This window comes from Procambarus clarkii, chromosome 34, assembly GCF_040958095.1.
Source record: "Procambarus clarkii isolate CNS0578487 chromosome 34, FALCON_Pclarkii_2.0, whole genome shotgun sequence".
NCBI classification, from domain to species: Eukaryota; Metazoa; Arthropoda; class Malacostraca; order Decapoda; family Cambaridae; genus Procambarus; species Procambarus clarkii.
In genome coordinates this window covers 35266398-35284966 of record NC_091183.1, presented here as the reverse complement: position 1 = coordinate 35284966, position 18569 = coordinate 35266398, and the positions used below count along the sequence as shown (strand labels likewise).

General features: G+C 39.9%; 1 protein-coding gene across 1 annotated transcript in view; it reads right to left on the bottom strand.

The window, feature by feature from the left end:
* LOC123762015 (moesin/ezrin/radixin homolog 1) overlaps nucleotides 1–15499 on the bottom strand; it is a 50848-nt gene extending 35349 nt beyond the window's left edge. The window contains exons 1-2 of the mRNA XM_045748181.2: nucleotides 15165–15499; nucleotides 13495–13541 (exon numbers count right to left, since the gene is read on the bottom strand). Of these exons, the coding sequence (XP_045604137.1) occupies nucleotides 13495–13506 (12 nt within the window). The 5' untranslated portion in view covers nucleotides 13507–13541; nucleotides 15165–15499. The remainder of the gene's footprint in view (nucleotides 1–13494; nucleotides 13542–15164) is intronic.
* Between the last annotated feature and the right edge of the window lie 3070 nt (nucleotides 15500–18569).

The window sequence follows — 18569 nt, the reverse complement described above, 5'->3', positions numbered from 1 at the left end:
AAGCAGCTCCAGAAGTCATGGGAGGAAATTTTGGTAAAATCATTAAGAGTGGTAAAGTAGCATTTGGATCTAAGTTGAGGAGTTGTGATTCTTATTCTATGTGGAGTAAGTATTTCTCATTGGGTACATTGAGTCAGAGTGTGTGTAGGATGTTGAACTCTACTTTTATTCTGCAGCCATTTTCTTGTGAAGTAATGGACTGTGGGACATCTTTGTCAAGCCTTGTGGTGGAGCAGAGAGAGTTTACTCAAGTAGGTTGTGCATCCAGTTCTGAGGAAGTGGTGAGTTATGCTAGAGCAGTGTCTCTATATTCAGATCCAGTTAATTTTGATGCACGAGTGATAAAAGTGTATGTTCCACTTAAGTGTGGTGTTGACTTTCAGAGTCATATTGGTGTTGATTTTCAGAGTCATATTGTGGGTGAAAGATTAAATCATACTGGGGAGCAGATGTTTGAAGCTCCAGGTGTGCAATTCAAGTTGGAGGATAAGGTTATCCTACCTAGAGTTAATCATTGTGAAGGGTTTCAGATTGTCCTTGGGCGTTTCCCAGGTAATCTGCTGTTCATCTTCAAGATGTTAAGACCCTTAAACCTCTTGGTTGATTGGTTGTCATCAGACGTAAATCACTTGGGAAGTGATGGTGAGGGTTGTAAAGTTTTCGGCATGTTTTATTTAGTCTCTTGGAAGACTAGACGGTTGATGAAAGTGTGTGTTGTGTTCAAGTTCACCATCAAGGAGTGTGAACTTGTCTTGAGAGTTATGATTGAGATATGGTGCCTAGGCATATGCCTGTTTTCTTTCACTGATCGTTATGACAGAGTTATGAGGCAATTGATTTCTGTGTTCCTTATGGATCATCTGAGTCAGTTCGATCAGGTTGTCTTTGCACTTATCTTGGGTTGTATTTCTTGGTTGGAAGGTCAAAGGTTTGATAAGTCGGTGTCTTGTGTTTCGGAAGGTTCTATGAATGGGAAAGTTTTATGCATAATTGTGAGGTTTAATGCTACTTTCTCTAATTTTAGTATCCATTGGGCGAGAGTATGTGTTCCACAGAGGATCAAGAGTGATGAGCAGATGTCTGTGTCAGAGCATACCCAGGAGAAGTCCCAACTCAACTCAACATACAGCCTGCTTCAATTAAGCAGTTCAGCTCCAGAAAAAGGGAGTAATGGAAAATCGAGGCTGTCTTGGGAAAATTCACCATGTGGAAAAGGAATCACATGGAAAAATGAAACTGATCTTGAAGAAATAGTAGAAACATATGAAAAGCAAAATTGCCATGATAACTGTGTGAAAGCAGCTACCTTTATTGACAATTCTATTCATGCTACTAATGATACTGTTGTAGATAGCAGTGTGAAATATGATCTAAAACAAAGTGAAATAAATGAGATAGTACCTTGGAGAGATAAATTTGCATACTCCAGTGACACATATGTAGAACATAGTCATAAGACTGAAATTTCTGAGTTTCCTGTAAAACTATATTTGGAGTGTTTTCATTTTTGTCCAGAGATGTGTTCTAATTACTTATACATGTTTGGTGTAATTAATACCATAAATCTCAAGTGTCATACATTTTACTTTGAAAAAATGCCATTGATCTTCAATCTATTGCATTTTTTTTCTTGGAGGTGGAAGTGTTACGTACTCCTAGCAGAATACGTATATAAATTTAAAATAAATATTATTTTATTTTATCATTGCATGTATATGTACACACATTGTGTTTTGGGTAAATTGTCGTGTGGTTTGGCAGCGTCAGTGAACAAGAGCGCGGTTGTCTCTGCACACGTCTATTACTTGATTGATACGGGAAAGCTGGACCTGTTCAGTTTGAGAGTTCCAGTTGTCACTTTTATTTAGTTAGGAAATGCTTTATATATTGTAATTAAACAGGTGTCATTATACTTATATATTTTGTAAGTAACTATTATATGTAACTTGCAGTCTTATGTGTTTTGAGAACAAGTGGTTGTTCAATTAGTTTATAATATTAAAAAGTCCTTAGTTTCCATCCCTCATCCTGGGATGAGGCAGACGGGAGGTGAGAATATGGGTGGCGACAGAGCGAGAGTTCAGTAGCTGAGCAGAAACCGGGGAGATAACACTTGTTGGAGTTAAGTCATTCTTTTATTCTAGCCATATAATTATTCTTAGTATTGATTTAATGTCTGGAAGTTACAGTGATATTTTTTTTAATGTGATATATTGTGACCATATAATCATCTGTTTGCTTTTGAGATTTATTTAATATAATAGTATATATCTATACTTAGTGTCTTTATTCTTCAGTCCTATGAAGATTCTATTTTGTGCTCAGTACTTATTAAGGGGTTATACTGGTGATTCGCTATTGAGAACAGCAGTTGTGTCGTATCCCTAGACTTATTAAAGTTTGGCTGCTGTAGGATCACGAGCCGTAACGTACGATAGGTAACACTATCCTAACTCTCTACTCCTTTTACCAGTCACCCAACACACTCTATATCCATAATTCAATCACTTAAAACCAAAGCTGAGAACATTAGTGAAATACCAATTATGGTTTTCAACAGTGGTACTCGTGTCCTTGCACCAGCCGCACCTCTACTTTTCAACTAATCTCTTGTCAAACTTTTCCTGATATGCTTTAAAAAAAAGTAACTCTAACTCCTAAGGGGTGATACAGCTGACAAACAATTTTTACGGAGCATTATCAAACCCACCAAATCTATCAAAATTATCTGGAAATATTATTTAAAAAAAAAACTTTCTTATAAACTTGTAAAATTCAAGATATTGTTCCAGGCAGTTCGGCTTCAGATCCCAAAAAGAGCACAATGATACCATTATTAGTTTATTGATTTAATCTACACATCCCATGACAAAATGAGTTCCAAATTGGCCTCATCACTGACCTGAGAAAGACTTTTGATACTGCATATCATTATAACGTCTTACTTAAACTTCATTATGGAATTCGAGGCCTTACTCTGAACTATATCCAATCATATCTCGTCAACAGACACCAATACGTAGCCATCAATGACTCTGGACCTCTCCCACTCTACCATTAACTACAGGAGTGCCCCCAAGCAGCATCTCAGGGCCTCTCCTATTTGTTCAGTTACTTGTTAATGTTCTTAAATTCAAACTATTTGCTGACGATACTCCCTTTATCTTTTCAAACCTCAACTCACACACACTAATATTGTAAATAACGAGTTAAAAAGAAAAATGTCCACCTTCAGCTTCACTATGTACTCAAGGATGATAATTCAGTCTTTCCTAGCTCCTAGAGACATCTCATTGTCATTACAACATCTGCCTCATTTTTAACAGTTTTGCATACTTGTCTCATGATTAATATCACTCTTGCATCCTAAAATTCCTAGATTAAGGGGGCGTCACAGCTGCGTACTGTCGCTATATGGTGTACACTGATAACCGGTGAATATCCATCAGTGTAACTGATACCCGCGATAATCGCCTCGCTTATCAAGTTGAGTTTGGAGCCGACTCTACCTTATTATATCGCCCCGATATATGACCGCAACACACACTGTACACTGTAGAACATGGCGACGAAAATGGCTTTCTTGGATAAGGAAGTTGAAGCAAAGGTTGGTGGATACACCAGGTACAAATGCAAATGTAGGATGTTTTACAATAAAGTTAGGAACTGGGAGTGGCATATAAACTCAGGGAGGAAGTAGTAGTAGTGAAGAGATCGCTGCACAACTTCCCAGCAGAAAGCTGACCAGGAGAAATATGCCATTATTAAATAAACTAAAAATCTAGCAAGCATCATGCGAATAATTCTTAATACTGACACTGACGGTATATTTTCCCAGTTTATACTTTAATATTTGTTCTGTTTAACTGAATTCCATATTATTACTTGTATGCATATCTACAAGTTTTGAAGGTATGTATATTTATGATCACCTCGTTGTTCCGCCAATACCAAATAATAGTTCACTACTGATGTATTAACTTCTACAAGGTGAGCCTGGTTAACCCAGCAGGTGTTGTAAAGTGTTCAGTATTGTACTGGTGACGATGACAACACTCTCAGAGTAAGAACTACCAGTATACACACATGGGTCAGATTCACGAAGCACTTACGCAAGTACTTACGAACGTGTACATCTTTCCTCAATCTTTGACGGCTTTGGTTACATTTATTAAACAGTTTACAAGCATGAAAACTTCATATTCAACTGTTGATATTGTTATAAACAGCCTCCTGGTTCTTCGGAGCTCATTAACTGTTTAATAATTGGAAACAAAGTCGCCAAAGATTGAGAAAAGATGTACAGGTTCGTAAGAGTTTGCGTAAGTGCTTTCGTGAATCTGGTCCATGGCCACCAGGTGACGTCCACGCACCACAGATATGTGTATATATTGACCTACATACAAGGGCTAGTCAACTAGTTCAGTTATTAAGAGCCGCTTAATTGTCGAATGCAGTGTTTGGAGCATTTACAAACTCATTAGAGATTACATGGAAAGTGAAGCCGGGATATGAAAGGATACTTTACATAGATGTGATAGTTAATAGGTGAAATAGAGGACTAGGTGTGTATATGAAAGATCGACTTGTATGCACAAAACTCTTCAATCAGGAAACTTGCGCGATTGTGGCAAAAGCATCATTATTATCCTATTATACAAACCTCCAGATGCAGCGATTGAGAAACTGAAAAGCTAAGAAAATAGACAATTATCTCAAATCTAGAAAATCCTGTGTCTGATAATGGTTTTTGGAGACTTCAATCTACTCGGTTTAAGATAACAAGCAATACAATCGTTTCAGGGGGAACCAAATAGGAAATAAAACGTGTCACCATTACGACAGTTTTTTTTTATTATTATTATTTTCTACCACAGACGTGGCCACACATTTACAATGCTAACTAGCATATATACATTTTCTTCTGTTCTCCATGGACAGGATGAAAGATTTGTCAAACATACAGTTCAGGGATTTATTGAACAACCACAGAAGGTGATCGTAGTGCTTTTAAAATGTTAGGCTAAGCTACATACGTAAATACATAGATTTAAGAATTTATGACAGGTGTGTGCTCGACTAACGAATAGCAGAGCCAACTAGGAACGAAAATACTCTTCACGAACACTGAAGAAATAATCGGGTCCGTCCCTGCGAGATATTACATACTCGGATCGCAAACTCTCTGGGGTCCAGAGAAACATAATACACGTAAGATATTAAAAACGAAAAAAAACGTGTACAAAATATCTTTGCACAAAAAGGACTTACGCAGGATATTGTTTTTACACAAAAGTCCTGTGTGTAAAAACCTTACACAAAAGTCCAGGTAAAAACGAAATAATTACCTGGAAAGGCTAGTCGGTAAATGTATTTTTACCGATAAAGGCTTAAAGAGAACTAATACACGTGTGTGAGAAGAACAGAATGGGTAGACCACATCCTGTTTCCTACATTATGCAACCTGCTCTGGATGTGTGAGAGAGAGTGGTGTTCTCTCGCTAGTCTTGTACCCTATGGCTGCTGTATACCTCTGCATATGATGTGCACTGAACATTTGTGTCGAGCATTAATGTGCATTGAGCATTTGTGTCGAGCATTACTGTGCATTGAGCATTTGTGTCGAGCATTGCTGTGCATTGAGCATTTGTGTCGAGCATTGCTGTGCATTGAGCATTTGTGTCGAGCATTACTGTGCATTGAGCATTTGTGTCGAGGATTGCTGTGCATTGAGCATTTGTGTCGAGCATTGCTGTGCATTGAGCATTTGTGCCGAGCATTGCTGTGCATTGAGCATTTGTGTCGAGCATTGCTGTGCATTGAGCATTTGTGCCGAGCATTGCTGTGTATTGAGCATTGTTCGCCAAACTAAGGACAAAAATACATCATGCCGGGTGTCTACGGATCGGTAATAGTATCAGCAGTTCAGAAATCATGCGTGTGGTGACACACGACGCCTGGTTATACTAGTAGAGGGCAGTTTATATAACGCGCATGTATAATCATGCGGGTGTGGGTTTACCCCATGAGTTACCTGTTGAGTGTAGCTCCCAGCCTGGGTCGCTCAGTTGACCTGACCAACCTGGCTAACCGGTCGTTAATAATCCCATTCCTCTCCTCTCCCTGCTTACACACGTAAAGCCAAAGTTCAGCCAATCAAATCCGTGTGTATGGTTGTGTGTGTGTAACGGCAAATCTGATGGGTGCTTTTTCTGCAGGCTTTTACTTAAATGAGTGAAGTGGGTGCCCGGCTGCTCTAGCCTCATCTCTCCTCATTCTCGCAGAAGCTAAGGACACAAGACGTGTGCTCCTCAGCTCTCTAGAGCACCGTCACTCCCCGACAGCTACACATACTCATTCCAGCAACCCGTCCTCAGACCCAGTCCATTCTATCCAGCGGTCGACCGGGAAAGATGCATTCATCAATTTTAACATGCTGTTCATTCAAAACGGGAATTTTGTCAAATGTAAACTAATATTATTACTTATTAGCATATTGTGCATATTTAGGCATTGGTTAGGTTAGGGTTTGGCGGGTGCATGGAATGGACTTTGAGTCTTTGTTTATGAGGACGGGCTGATTCTGGAAACCGGTCTAGTTGCCTCTCCGTTCGTTCATCGACAACAAAAGATCGCGCTGTATGAAAATGGTGTTCTGTTGAGTGAGTAAACTGTAATTATCTTGTGTATACAACTGACTTGCATTTTGAAGTGCTTAATTGTGATCCAGAGAGCCTGGTGGATTGTTTTGACTCTGGTTAGGCCAGAGCAAAACGTCCCGCGGAGTGCCGGTCTGGACCGTGCACGTTTGAGAATGTATTTTTCAACTCTTGTCTCAAATCATATACACAGATGGTTCCCTACACCGCACCACGGGTGCAGCTGGAAGTGCAGTTGTCCTAACAATGGGCGATGGCTTATATTTTGAGTGGAGAGTCCGTATAAACAACCGGGCCTCTACCCTTCAGACCGAACTATTTGCCTTGCTCCTTGCACTTGAAATGTGTACAAATTTCCAAACTTGATACATTAATTGTAAGTGATTCTTTATCATCCTTAAATACTCTCAACTTTTTAAGACATGACTGTAATATGCTCGTGTCCGAAGCTAGACACAAATACAACAAAATTATTAATGATGGTAACAGAGTCTATTTCATATGGTGTCCATCTCATGTTAGCCTCCGAATGCATGATAGAACTGATGAGTTAGCCAAAGAATCTGCCTTTAAAGGAGAAATTTAGTAAACCTTGGATTCACAGTGAGCAGTCTGAGAGCTTATTGTACACCAAGAACTTCAACAAAATCTTGTAGATCTGAGGCAAAGTGAAATCGACACCAGTAATTCCATCTATCATCATACTATCATGCAAGAGGAGCCACACATCTATGGATCATCCAATATAATCAACAGCCTTCTAGATGTTACTACTGCTCGGCTTAGACTCGGTTACAAGTATCTCTGGGAATTCTCATTATCTGCTGATGTAGACCTGACCAAATGTAAACTGTGTCAACAAAATTATTCGCACACCCTCCGTCACTATGTGATGGAGTGCGAAAAGATACGTGAATTTAGAGACAATTCTATAACCTAATGTTCCAGCGATGTGTAAATATTTCATTCAAAATGATCTGCTACCAGAAATTTTAGCCAAATATCCCCAGTTTGCTAACTGTAGGTAGTAACTGAGTGATTGTAACCTATCCACCGCTGCCCACTGGATGGGGGGCGGTGTGCAGGACAAACATATCAATTGTGACACTAGCTCTCCACATATGTCAAGTTGCTTAATTTAGAAACTACTTGTGGTCGATCTTGAACCTATTAATGATGTGACGACTTATATTGAATTTTGTAACTAGCTCATCAAGATTGTAACTTGCTTAGCTAAATGAATTGTGTTGTTCAGTCCCTGAGCCCATTATGTGCCTCTGTAACCCTTTCCACTACCGCCCACAAGATGGGTATGGGGTGCATAATAAATGAACTAAACTAAACTGTCTGTTTTTAATATTGTGCATGCAATTTAATTTCCCGAGCATCAATTTTGAGCTCTAAATTGTCCTTTTATATACGGCAGTGATTTTTGGCAGCCGTTATTGCTGAGGTGATCAGTGTTACCAATGTTAAGGCTAGGCTGTACTGTCAAGAGAGAATTGTGCGTAGAATTGTTTGACACCTTGTAAAGTAGACACTTGTCACATTTCCATGAGTGAATATAGAATTTCGTTTTATGTTCTAATTTTTGTGAACAAATTCGTATATTAAGCTCACGGTGTTTCAAGAAATCCTTTTTCCCTCATATTGCAAACTTTTGCCGACTCGGTCCCACGAAAGGATCCTCCGCCTTTATGACAAGCACCACATCACAAAATAACCTAATCGCTGCACAGAGTAAAGGGTCTCGAATCTCCTTTGTATGGATACAATCACACATAAATATAACTCATCATAATGACACAGACATTGCAGCCAAATTAGCGTGTAACAAAGATGAAGTTGAATTAGATCTAGGTATCCCTATCTCTACTGTCAAAACTATATTGTTCCAAACACTCAGGTCTGATAAGAAAGAAATTACTGACTCCCCAACGACCTGAAAACACTAGTATAAAAAGCTATGATTTGTTCAGATCTGAAACCTATATCTATGGGCAAGCACAAAACTTCCACCAGACTGTGCGACACAGTGGTTGCCAGGATCAGGTTGGGTTACCGTTACCTGTGGCAGGTGGCTACCGTTACCTGTGGCAGGTGGCTACAGGTGACGGGTCTCCCAATCCTGAGCACTCCAAGTGCAAACTCTGTGAGCAGGAACTGCGGCACGATCTCCCACACTGCATCACCGAATGCCCAGTTATTAGACCTTTCAGACCCGCTGGCATGAGGTACCTAAAGCTTTGCAATTACTTTATTCACTCTCGTGTTCTTGAAGATATCCTGATATTACACCCAAAATTTGCCAGTGCAGGCTACTGAACATATGGCCCTGTATGACTAACCATCCTGCGAGATGGGGACTTTTAGTATCACTGCTGCCTTATTCACTCTTGTGTTGATGATATCCTCATAATGCACCCAGAGTCTGCCAGTGCAGACTGCTTATCACGTGCCTCTGTATGACTAACCATCCTGTGTGATGGGGATTTTTTAGCATCACGTAGCTAGCTTTTTGACACTGTACTCCACGTTCATATAGTCTAGGGACTATATGAAGGTAGAGTACACTAGGGACTATATAACATCTGCACAAATGCAGATGTACCTAATATATTAATAACAAAAATCATAAATTTGGTGTTGCCGATTTCTGATCTCCCTGCACTACCAGGTAGAGATCAGACACGACCTATATCTGTCAAGATCTTGTGCTGTTACTCTAAGCATTTTACGTTGTTGATAACTGCTGTGTGCGGCTTGCACGGCTGACCTAACCCGCTACAGACGGTGGTGGTCCAACATTAATCTCACACACCTGGACATCACGTATTTTACCCTTCTTAAAAGGCGTGTTGACATCACTCCATACCTCTGTCATCGCCCTCGTGCTTCCGACGGAAAATGTGATCTTCAGCTTGAGTCTAGTTTCGCCTTTAACTCACGATGTGAACTGTAGCTGCCAAAGTCACGTAACATGTCTTCTTCAATGCCACTGATGACACCACTAGCAGTGTTAGGTGTGTGCCAGCGGATCATTAAATCCGGTGACTACGCACTAAATCGTACCCTTCAACTCAGTAGTATGATGCTCGTTTTTACCACGCTCAATAACTTTGCAAGTGATTTTTCCTAGCTAATAGGCGCTGTTGGCTAGGAGTTGATGATTTGGCTTGCACCTCAGCTGCCCTAGCCACTGCACCAGCACACAGTGGTGCTCCAACATTAAAGTATTCTCGTAATGTATTTTTGTATGTTGTATCAGTCCCTCGTCAGTGTTCAAGTCTATTAAAATCTTTCCTCACTTGTACTCTCGATGTTTATAGTGTATATTGGTATGCCGAAAATTACATGATTCTCAATGCTGTTGTTGCTACTACCTAGTGTTACGACTGGTGCTACTCTGTCTCGGAGCTGATGGCGATGGCGCACCTTAAGTGAGGATCAGGGTAATGATTATGACGATAATCATTATATATGTGAACGCACGTGGGAGCCCCCGTAAGGCTTTCCCAGGTGCTATTTATCCTCTTTTTCGAGGCCAAGGGTCCCTACAAACACAGAGGTGGTTCCTCCTATTTTTATGTATTTAACAAAATATTTTACCCAATGCTTTAATCAGACTGGCAGTCAGTTCTAACAGTTTTAATATCGGACCTGGGGGTATGGGAAAGCCTATTAACACTATTAAATATTGTCATATCATGATTCAGCATGTCACAAATAAGGTTAGTATTGCTTATGCTGGACATTTACAAATGTAAACAAAACCTATGAGGTTGGCTGGCATATAAAACACAAAACCTGAAGAAATTTAGTTTAGAGTTAGTTGTGTGGTGGTCCCTGGCTTTGCTTCTTATCAAGAACCGAAGTACTAGAGAAGGTTCATGTTCTTCATGTTCCTGAGACAAGTTGTACTGCATCTTTATCGACATTTGTATAATAGACATTTGTCTACTTCTAACGAGCAATCGACGAACATTTTAAAAACCTCTCATAGTGTAAATTCAAATGTAAGATGGGTTGATCGTATATCTGGCGTAGCGGCATTCCGTATGGCGGACAACTTTTGTATACACAAAAGCTTTCTTTTATAAAAACTCGAATTTATATTTCGGAGCTACTTGACAATATTATTCATTTTCGCACCAAATGAATGGTTTTATGGTAATGGTATGTGTATGTGTTGCCATGAACGGTGAACGCGCTAGGATAACCTTTTATTACGCCTTAGATAAGAAGTGTTTCCTCTGAACTTTCTGGAGGCGATGACTGATCTTAATCTGAAAGATAACTCCAGGAAAAAATATCGTCCAAATATTGTCGGCGTTTTATCAGCTCTGTTCAAACTGACTTCCGCAATCACAAGTCAGCCATGGACTCCCGCATTCCCACCCAGACGTCGTCGAGTGTCCGACGTACAGAGAAAGATAAAACAAATTAGAACTAAATTTTTTTTTTTTTTGGGGGGGGGGGCTGTGACAGTCAGTGATGATGGTGTTTTAGATTCAGCTACTTGAAACAAAAAGTTCCAAGTAGCACGGGCTATGGTGAGCCCGTAGTGGACTTGAGAGAGTTCAGTAGTAATGAGGGAGACCTTTGACAAACAGCGGGCTTCCTGTTCCCGTTGAGGGCACTTGAGATAGTGGCTCTCGGGTAAGTAAGCTGCCAGCACAGCTGGCTATAGCTGCTAGGTTAGTGGACATAAGAACTTGTGAGCATCATATCCTCTGGTCTGTAGAGGGGGCTCAAGCTGAACTACCCGTCAGTCACTGGCGCACACAAAGCCTCCCCCTTCCCTCCAAGGGAAGCCTGGTGTTCCATGAATGGTAAGTGGGTGGAGCAGTTCCAAGGATGGAAGGTTATTGATGTTATTGAATCGACTTGAGAATGGTCCAGGACGGACCGAAACGTCGTCGTCCCTTCACCTTCTAGTGTGTGGTCTGGTCAACTTACTTTAGCCACGTTATTGTGACTTATCGCCTGCGCATGGATAGTTATCCTATGCAGAGAAGGGGGTTGGGGAGGGGGAGGAGGGGCTTGAACAAGCATGTCTTGATTCTTGAGGATTCGGTACGCTCAAAAGAACTTACAGCTCCCAATTCTTATACAGGCTATCAAGATGCCCACACACATCGGGGGCCTGGTAGCCTGGTGGATAGCGCGCAGGACTCGTAATTCTGTGGCGCGGGTTCTATTCCCGCATCAGGCAGAAACAAATGGGCAAAGTTTCTTTCATCCTGAATGCCCCCATTACCTAGCAGTAAATAGGTACCTGGGAGTTAGTCAGCTATCCCGGGCTGTTTCCTAGGGGGTGTGTGTGTGGTGTGGAAAAAAATTATAGTAGTTAGTTGATTGTTGTCAGTTGATTGTTGTTAGTTGTTAGTTAGTGTTAGTTGTTAGTTGACAGATTCAAACTGTTGATTGACAATTGAGAGGCGGGCCGAAAGAGCAAAACTCAACCCCCGCAAACACAACTAGGTGAATACATACACATTATTTGCCAGTCTTCCTACCATTTGAGGACATCATGCAGATCTCATGAATGCGAGATCACGATGTCAGTTCATAAATAAACTTGCATGTTTATTTATGAACATGCAAGTTTTGGTTGCATTCAAGTCGTCTTTTACATACAGCATTACCTCACCTGCTCTTGTTGATGTGTCCTTTTCTGAAAGGTTGATGGTATCCTGGAAGGTGGAATTCCCTATTAAATATGTCTTCTTTTCCCCCATGTCTCGCAGATGGGGGACTCCCAATGATGTCGGGAGTCTCAGCCTCCATATATGCACACCTTACCTTACCTTGAGGTTACCTTGAGGTGCTTCCGGGGCTTACACACACAGTGCACGGTGTCACAGTACACAGTGCACACAGTGCATGGTGGCACAGTGCACGGTGTCACAGTGCACACAGTGCACGGTGTCATAGTGCACAGTGCACGGTGTCACAGTGCACAGTGTCACAGTGCACACAGTGCACGGTGTCACAGTGCACGGTGTCACAGTGCACGGTGTCACAGTGCACGGTGTCACAGTGCACACAGTGCACTTACACATGTCATGCACACAGTGCATGACATTTAATTATCAGGTTTCATGGATTTGTGTAGAAGCAATTGGTACTCCAGACCTTGATCCTAGGGGCTGGGAGACTGCTCCAACATTTTGCACATTGTTATTCCATACATTGTCATTTTAGACTTGTGCCTGTTTGTCTCCAGAGTAATAATTATATATTTATATCTGACGCTAGATTAAACACAAACAATAAGTATATGAAGTAAATATTGCACTGACAAATCTACACCAATTGTCAGTGATGATACAATATGACATATTCGATAGCCTATTCAGTACCATTTATATGAAAAGCATTAAGGTATGAGTGTAATGATATATATGCGCTTTAATATACCTACAATTTTCTCTCATCTTTCATTTTTTTCATGCTATGTAACTGTCATCATTTTTATAAATTTTACAAATATTTACTTATAAGTTTCTTAGATTAAGGACCTGCCCGAAACGCTTGCGCGTACTAGTGGCTTCACAAGAATGTAATTACTTATGCTATGTATCCTCACAATCCCAATGCTCCTTCTTGTATATATATAAATAAATAAATATTGATTATAACGTACTGGACCTGAATGGTGTAGAATATATTCAGATACTGAATGAGGTTTGAAGATGATAAATGAGAGCTAGAAACGCACAGGTGCATGTATATAGGAGACTTGTAAAGTCTCTTGTAATACTAAACATTATATATTTTCTAAGATTAATCGAGGATATATTGCATCAATACAAGTTATATGGGAACTTACAGTTTTCGGCATGATGACGGTTAATCTGCAGGGTGGCGGGACACTTCCTGAAATTAAAAATAATATTTAAACCTTTATTACAATGATTTACGTTTTCGTCTCAGAACTGAGGATCCCGGGTTCAATTCCCGGCCGGGACAGAAATAGATGGGCAAGTTTTCTTTTACTTGATGCCTCTGTTGTCCTAGCAGCCAGTATAGACACCCAGAAGTTAGGGAACTGTTGTGGGTGGCATCCTGGGAAAGGTCGACACACGAGGGAAACCTGAATACAGTCCTGAGTAAAGGTTCTTAGTTGTTATAGATTCAGCTACTCGGAACAAGTTCCAAGTAGCACGGGCTATGGTGAGCCCGTAACTTACCTGGCACAGGAGAGGTGCTGTGAATTCCCCTGAGTAAAGGCTTCCTGTTCCCGAAAACGAGTTATTACTACTGAATTACATCATATTTACACCCGGGTCAGACTTGGGCAACACCTTCCCTGCTGGGCACAACTTGACCCCAGCGTCCGTGCAGCAGCCCATCAACTGTGTATTCTCAACCCCCGCACCTACACTGTACCAGTTTGACTTGTACACACTTTACACTGTCCCATAACTGTCCCACACCTGATGATAACCTGATAACAATATTCCACACCTGTTGTACACCCCGTTATAATGAAACTAGCCTGAATTATCTTGACTGTGATAGTGATAAATGAACACTTTCTACTATAACTGTTAAGGTATATTTTTAATTACTGTAGGATGTAATTAGCGTTAGAGGCGTATGTAATTCTTTTTAACCAATAAAAGATGGCGCTCAACGAAACTTGACGTCACTTCCGTCGTTCGTTGTATCATATATGCCTAGGCCAATTGGGAGTAGTAACCGGTATTGCGGCCAATGATTTGTAGAGATGTGAAATATCTGCCTATTGGTTCTCGGGAGCTGGTTTGACCCTCAACCGTGTACAGGACAATCACGCGCAATAGGCGCTCTGTGAATATTCTGAGTTTCAGTATTACGCTGATGGTATGTCGGGCGGTAAGGATGAAAATATGGCAATGTTCTGGAAGATGTTCACGTGAGGCCAAGACATTTAATACAATAATTTGACCACGTTTGGGAATGATGACTTCGTTTGATTGTCATTCATGTGAGGCCACTGCTCAGGTACTCACCTATTTGTGCTTGCGGGGGTTGAGCTTTGGCTCTTTGGTCCCGCCTCTCAACTGTCAATCAACTGGTGTACAGATTCCTGAGCCTATTGGGCTCAGGAATCTACACTTGAAACTGTGTATGGAGTCAGCCTCCATCACATCACTGCCTAATGCATTCCATTTGTCAACTACTCTGACACTAAAAAAATTCTTTCTAATATCTCTGTGGCTCATTTGGGCAAATTTGGGCAAAGGTTTGTGTGATGCAATGTTCTCGGTAGAAGGGGTAGGGGGGGGCACCGATGTGCCTCTCCCACGGTGTGTTTGTGGTAAGTGAAGAGCGGAGGGTTAACCTTGAAACAAGATGGTGGCTTGTGGGTGAAACTGCTATATTAAATGCCATCACATCTTTTCTTGATAACATTTCACTCAAATTTGTTAATGATTCATTTATATAAAGTACTAAAGATGTCCATAACCTTCTCGGGTGAAGCCTAAAACTGTAAAGCAATGGTAATACACAAACCTTAAATGTGATGAGCAAGGCGGCGTGGAGTGGCCTTTCCTGGACTGGTACTCCTCGGTCACCAGACACTAGCTAACACTTCTCTAGACGGAACTTCACTTAACCAGAAGTGGAATTATCCATTTATAAACGTCAATCTATATAGCAGTGTAAGAATGTCCCATACTTGAATAATGTGACTATGGAGCGTGAGAGCCCGGAGCCTAGTGGTGACGCCCGTGGGTACTCCCTCACTGAACACCGGTAACACGCCGACCAGATAAGATTACTTCTCTTCAGCTAAACTAAAAAATTGACTCAAAGCAAATATGTCTTTTTATCGTCATTACTAATATGACTGACGGTGAGCCAAATCTGTTGTCAGATTAGTGAAATACTGTATTGACCAGGTAAACTGCATAGAAGCTAGCCTATCATGAGATGTTTTTGAAATGTTTGGTCACTAACATTAATCAGTACAGTAATGATAAATACGATAAGATACTGTATCAGTCACCTAGATTTAGTAATATTAGAACTGTCTATAGGATAGTATTATTTACCAACCAACTCGGGTATTAGTTCATGTGTATAGAAATTCTGGTATCATGATGCTGTGTGTTAATAAATTCAATTTTCGTATTTACAAATTTTGCTATTGCAATTAAATACAAATGATACTGTTTACAACACTGCTCATATCCCCAGATGAGATCTTTGCAAACGACGTTTATTAAACTGATTCAACGTTGATAACATTATGATCCTACCTTGATTTACCATTACTCAAGCATAGTTTATGTCTAGGCGTTTGCAAATTGTTACATTACGTAAAACTATTATGTTTTCCATTGTCGGGGCAAGGAAGCGTGTCAAGATTTTGAAGGTCTATATAATCAACCCAGCCTCCCTCCTACAATGATTGTACTTATACGAAATGTTTGGTCGAAAAAAGAAAGTAAGTCAACTGTTGTAGCCAAGAATGTTCATGTTTTGTGCCTTAATTTTGAAGGCAGGCAAAAAATAAGCCAAAAGCCAAACTTCAACATTTCATAGCTTAGTATAAATGCATTATATTTGGCCTAAGATAGCGCATATTAGGGAACTAGGATTGCATGGATAGGTTAGGTTAGATTCTTTAGTGTCTTTCCAATTTTTCTAGTGTGACTAATTAAATAATTAATGCAGAAAGTAAACTTTCTAGTCCATCTGTCCATTTTTGTACTTTCGACCCAAGCAATGGTAAGATATTTATCAGGGGAAAGCGCCAAGCCATTACGACTATATAGCACTTGGAAGGGGTCAGGATAGGGATTTGTGATGGGACGGGGGGAAGGAATGGTGCCAATGCAACAACTACTTAGGACGGTATAGGTCATAAAAGTATTTGTGTATACGTCTGATACCATACTACTTGTGTAAAGGAGGAAATGTATTTTCTGTGGTTGGAAGAAAACGCGCTCAGATTGGGGACTTGTTTATTTTATAATAGTAAATAATAAATTAATAATAAATAATAAAAAATAATAAATAATAAATTAATAATAAATAATAAAAAATAATAAATAATAAATTAATAATAAATAATAAAAAATAATAAATAATAAATTATTAATAAATAATAAAATAATAAATAATAAATTAATAATAAATTAATAATAAATTAATAATAAATAATAAATTAATAATAAAATTAATAATAAATAATACATTATTATTATTATATAATATAATAATAACAAATAGTATAATGATAAGCAATTATTTTCAATGAATCAAATAGCTAATTAGGGTGAAAAATAATTAGTGACTAATGCATAACAATAAAGTATTAGAGAATAATTATAATGAATAATCATTATAATGATAAAATATTAAATCAATTACAATTAATAGTTACATCTATAGTTAGTAATTGAAAGTTGCATTATTTGAATTTACACTAATTACAATTTATGGTAATATTTCTTAGCTATCTGCAGGCTTAGCACTTTGGAGGTACCGGTGGAGCACCCCCAAAGATACCACAAATGCCTTAGCAAGCTAGAACAAGTGCCCCCTGAGCCTCGTAGCCTGGTGGATAGCGAGCAGTACTCGTAATTCTGTGGCGCGGGTTCGATTCCCGCACGAGGCAGAAACAAATGGGCAAAGTTTCTTTCACCCTGAATGCCCCTGTTACCTAGCAGTAAATAGGTACCTGGGAGTTAGTCAGCTGTCACGGGCTGCTTCCTGGGGGTGGAGGCCTGGTCGAGGACCGGGCCGCGGGGACACTAAAGCCCCGAAATCATCTCAAGATAACCTCTCAAGAAGATAGCCTGTCTGTGCGTCGTCCCTTTGAAAAGAAACCAGAGGATACAGAGGATCCCGGGAGGAGGGTGGGCGTTTTGTAAGTACCAAACATAAGTAACATACCAAACAAGTAACAAAAACAAGTACCAAACATAAGTAACATACCAAACAAGTAACAAAAACAAGTACCAAACAAGTAACATACCAAACTACTCAGCCATTCACAACTGTCGTCCTATACAAAGAGGTGGTGGTACTTCTCTTTACTACCACCATACACTGACTTGCTTAAAAGCAATTAAATCTAGAGACCCTTGTGGAGAGTATATATTTGCCTCTTTCAGAGTCAAGGGTAACGATGCTGTCCTGACTGTGGGAGCAGTCTACAGGGCTCCTAACACTGATGTGACTGAATTTAATTCAAACCTTAGAAATCTTATACTAGAGAACCGACTGAACAAAAACCACTTAACTATTTCTGGAGACTTTAACGTTGACCTCTGCGAGCCTGATAACTCTCCTGCTGCTAGTTTGCTCAACTGTATGAATTCCTGCTTCCTCATACCCTTAATCACTAGACCTACTAGAATCACTGACAGTACTGCCACGGCTCTTGATCACATCTGGACCAACATAACCTCTCCACTTACTTCAGGGATAATCCTCGATACAGACCATTACCCCACATTTCTCCTAACCAACATTATCAAACCACCTCTAAGGTAAGGGAGATAAGCTTTAGGCTGCACAATGAAACTGCTAAAGGCAATTTTATAGCTGCTGCTGCTAATATCAACTGGGAATCTGAATTAGGGAACATAGGGGACATCAACCTAGCAGTGCAATCATTTCTTCAAAAAACTCTCAGCCTTTATAACACCCACTGTCCTATGCTAAAGAAACAAGTCACAACTAAAAGGCTAAACAATCCTTGGCTTACAAAGGGAATACTTAATCCATTAATAAAAAACATGACCTTGAGAAGAAGTATAGGTTAATAATCGTCTCCAAAGAATTACTCATCATTGCTATCTAAAATAATTAGGAGAGCCAAAATTAAATACTACGAAGACAAATTTACCCACACAAAGGGCAATATTAAGAAAACATGGAGCACAATTTCTCAAATATTGGGAT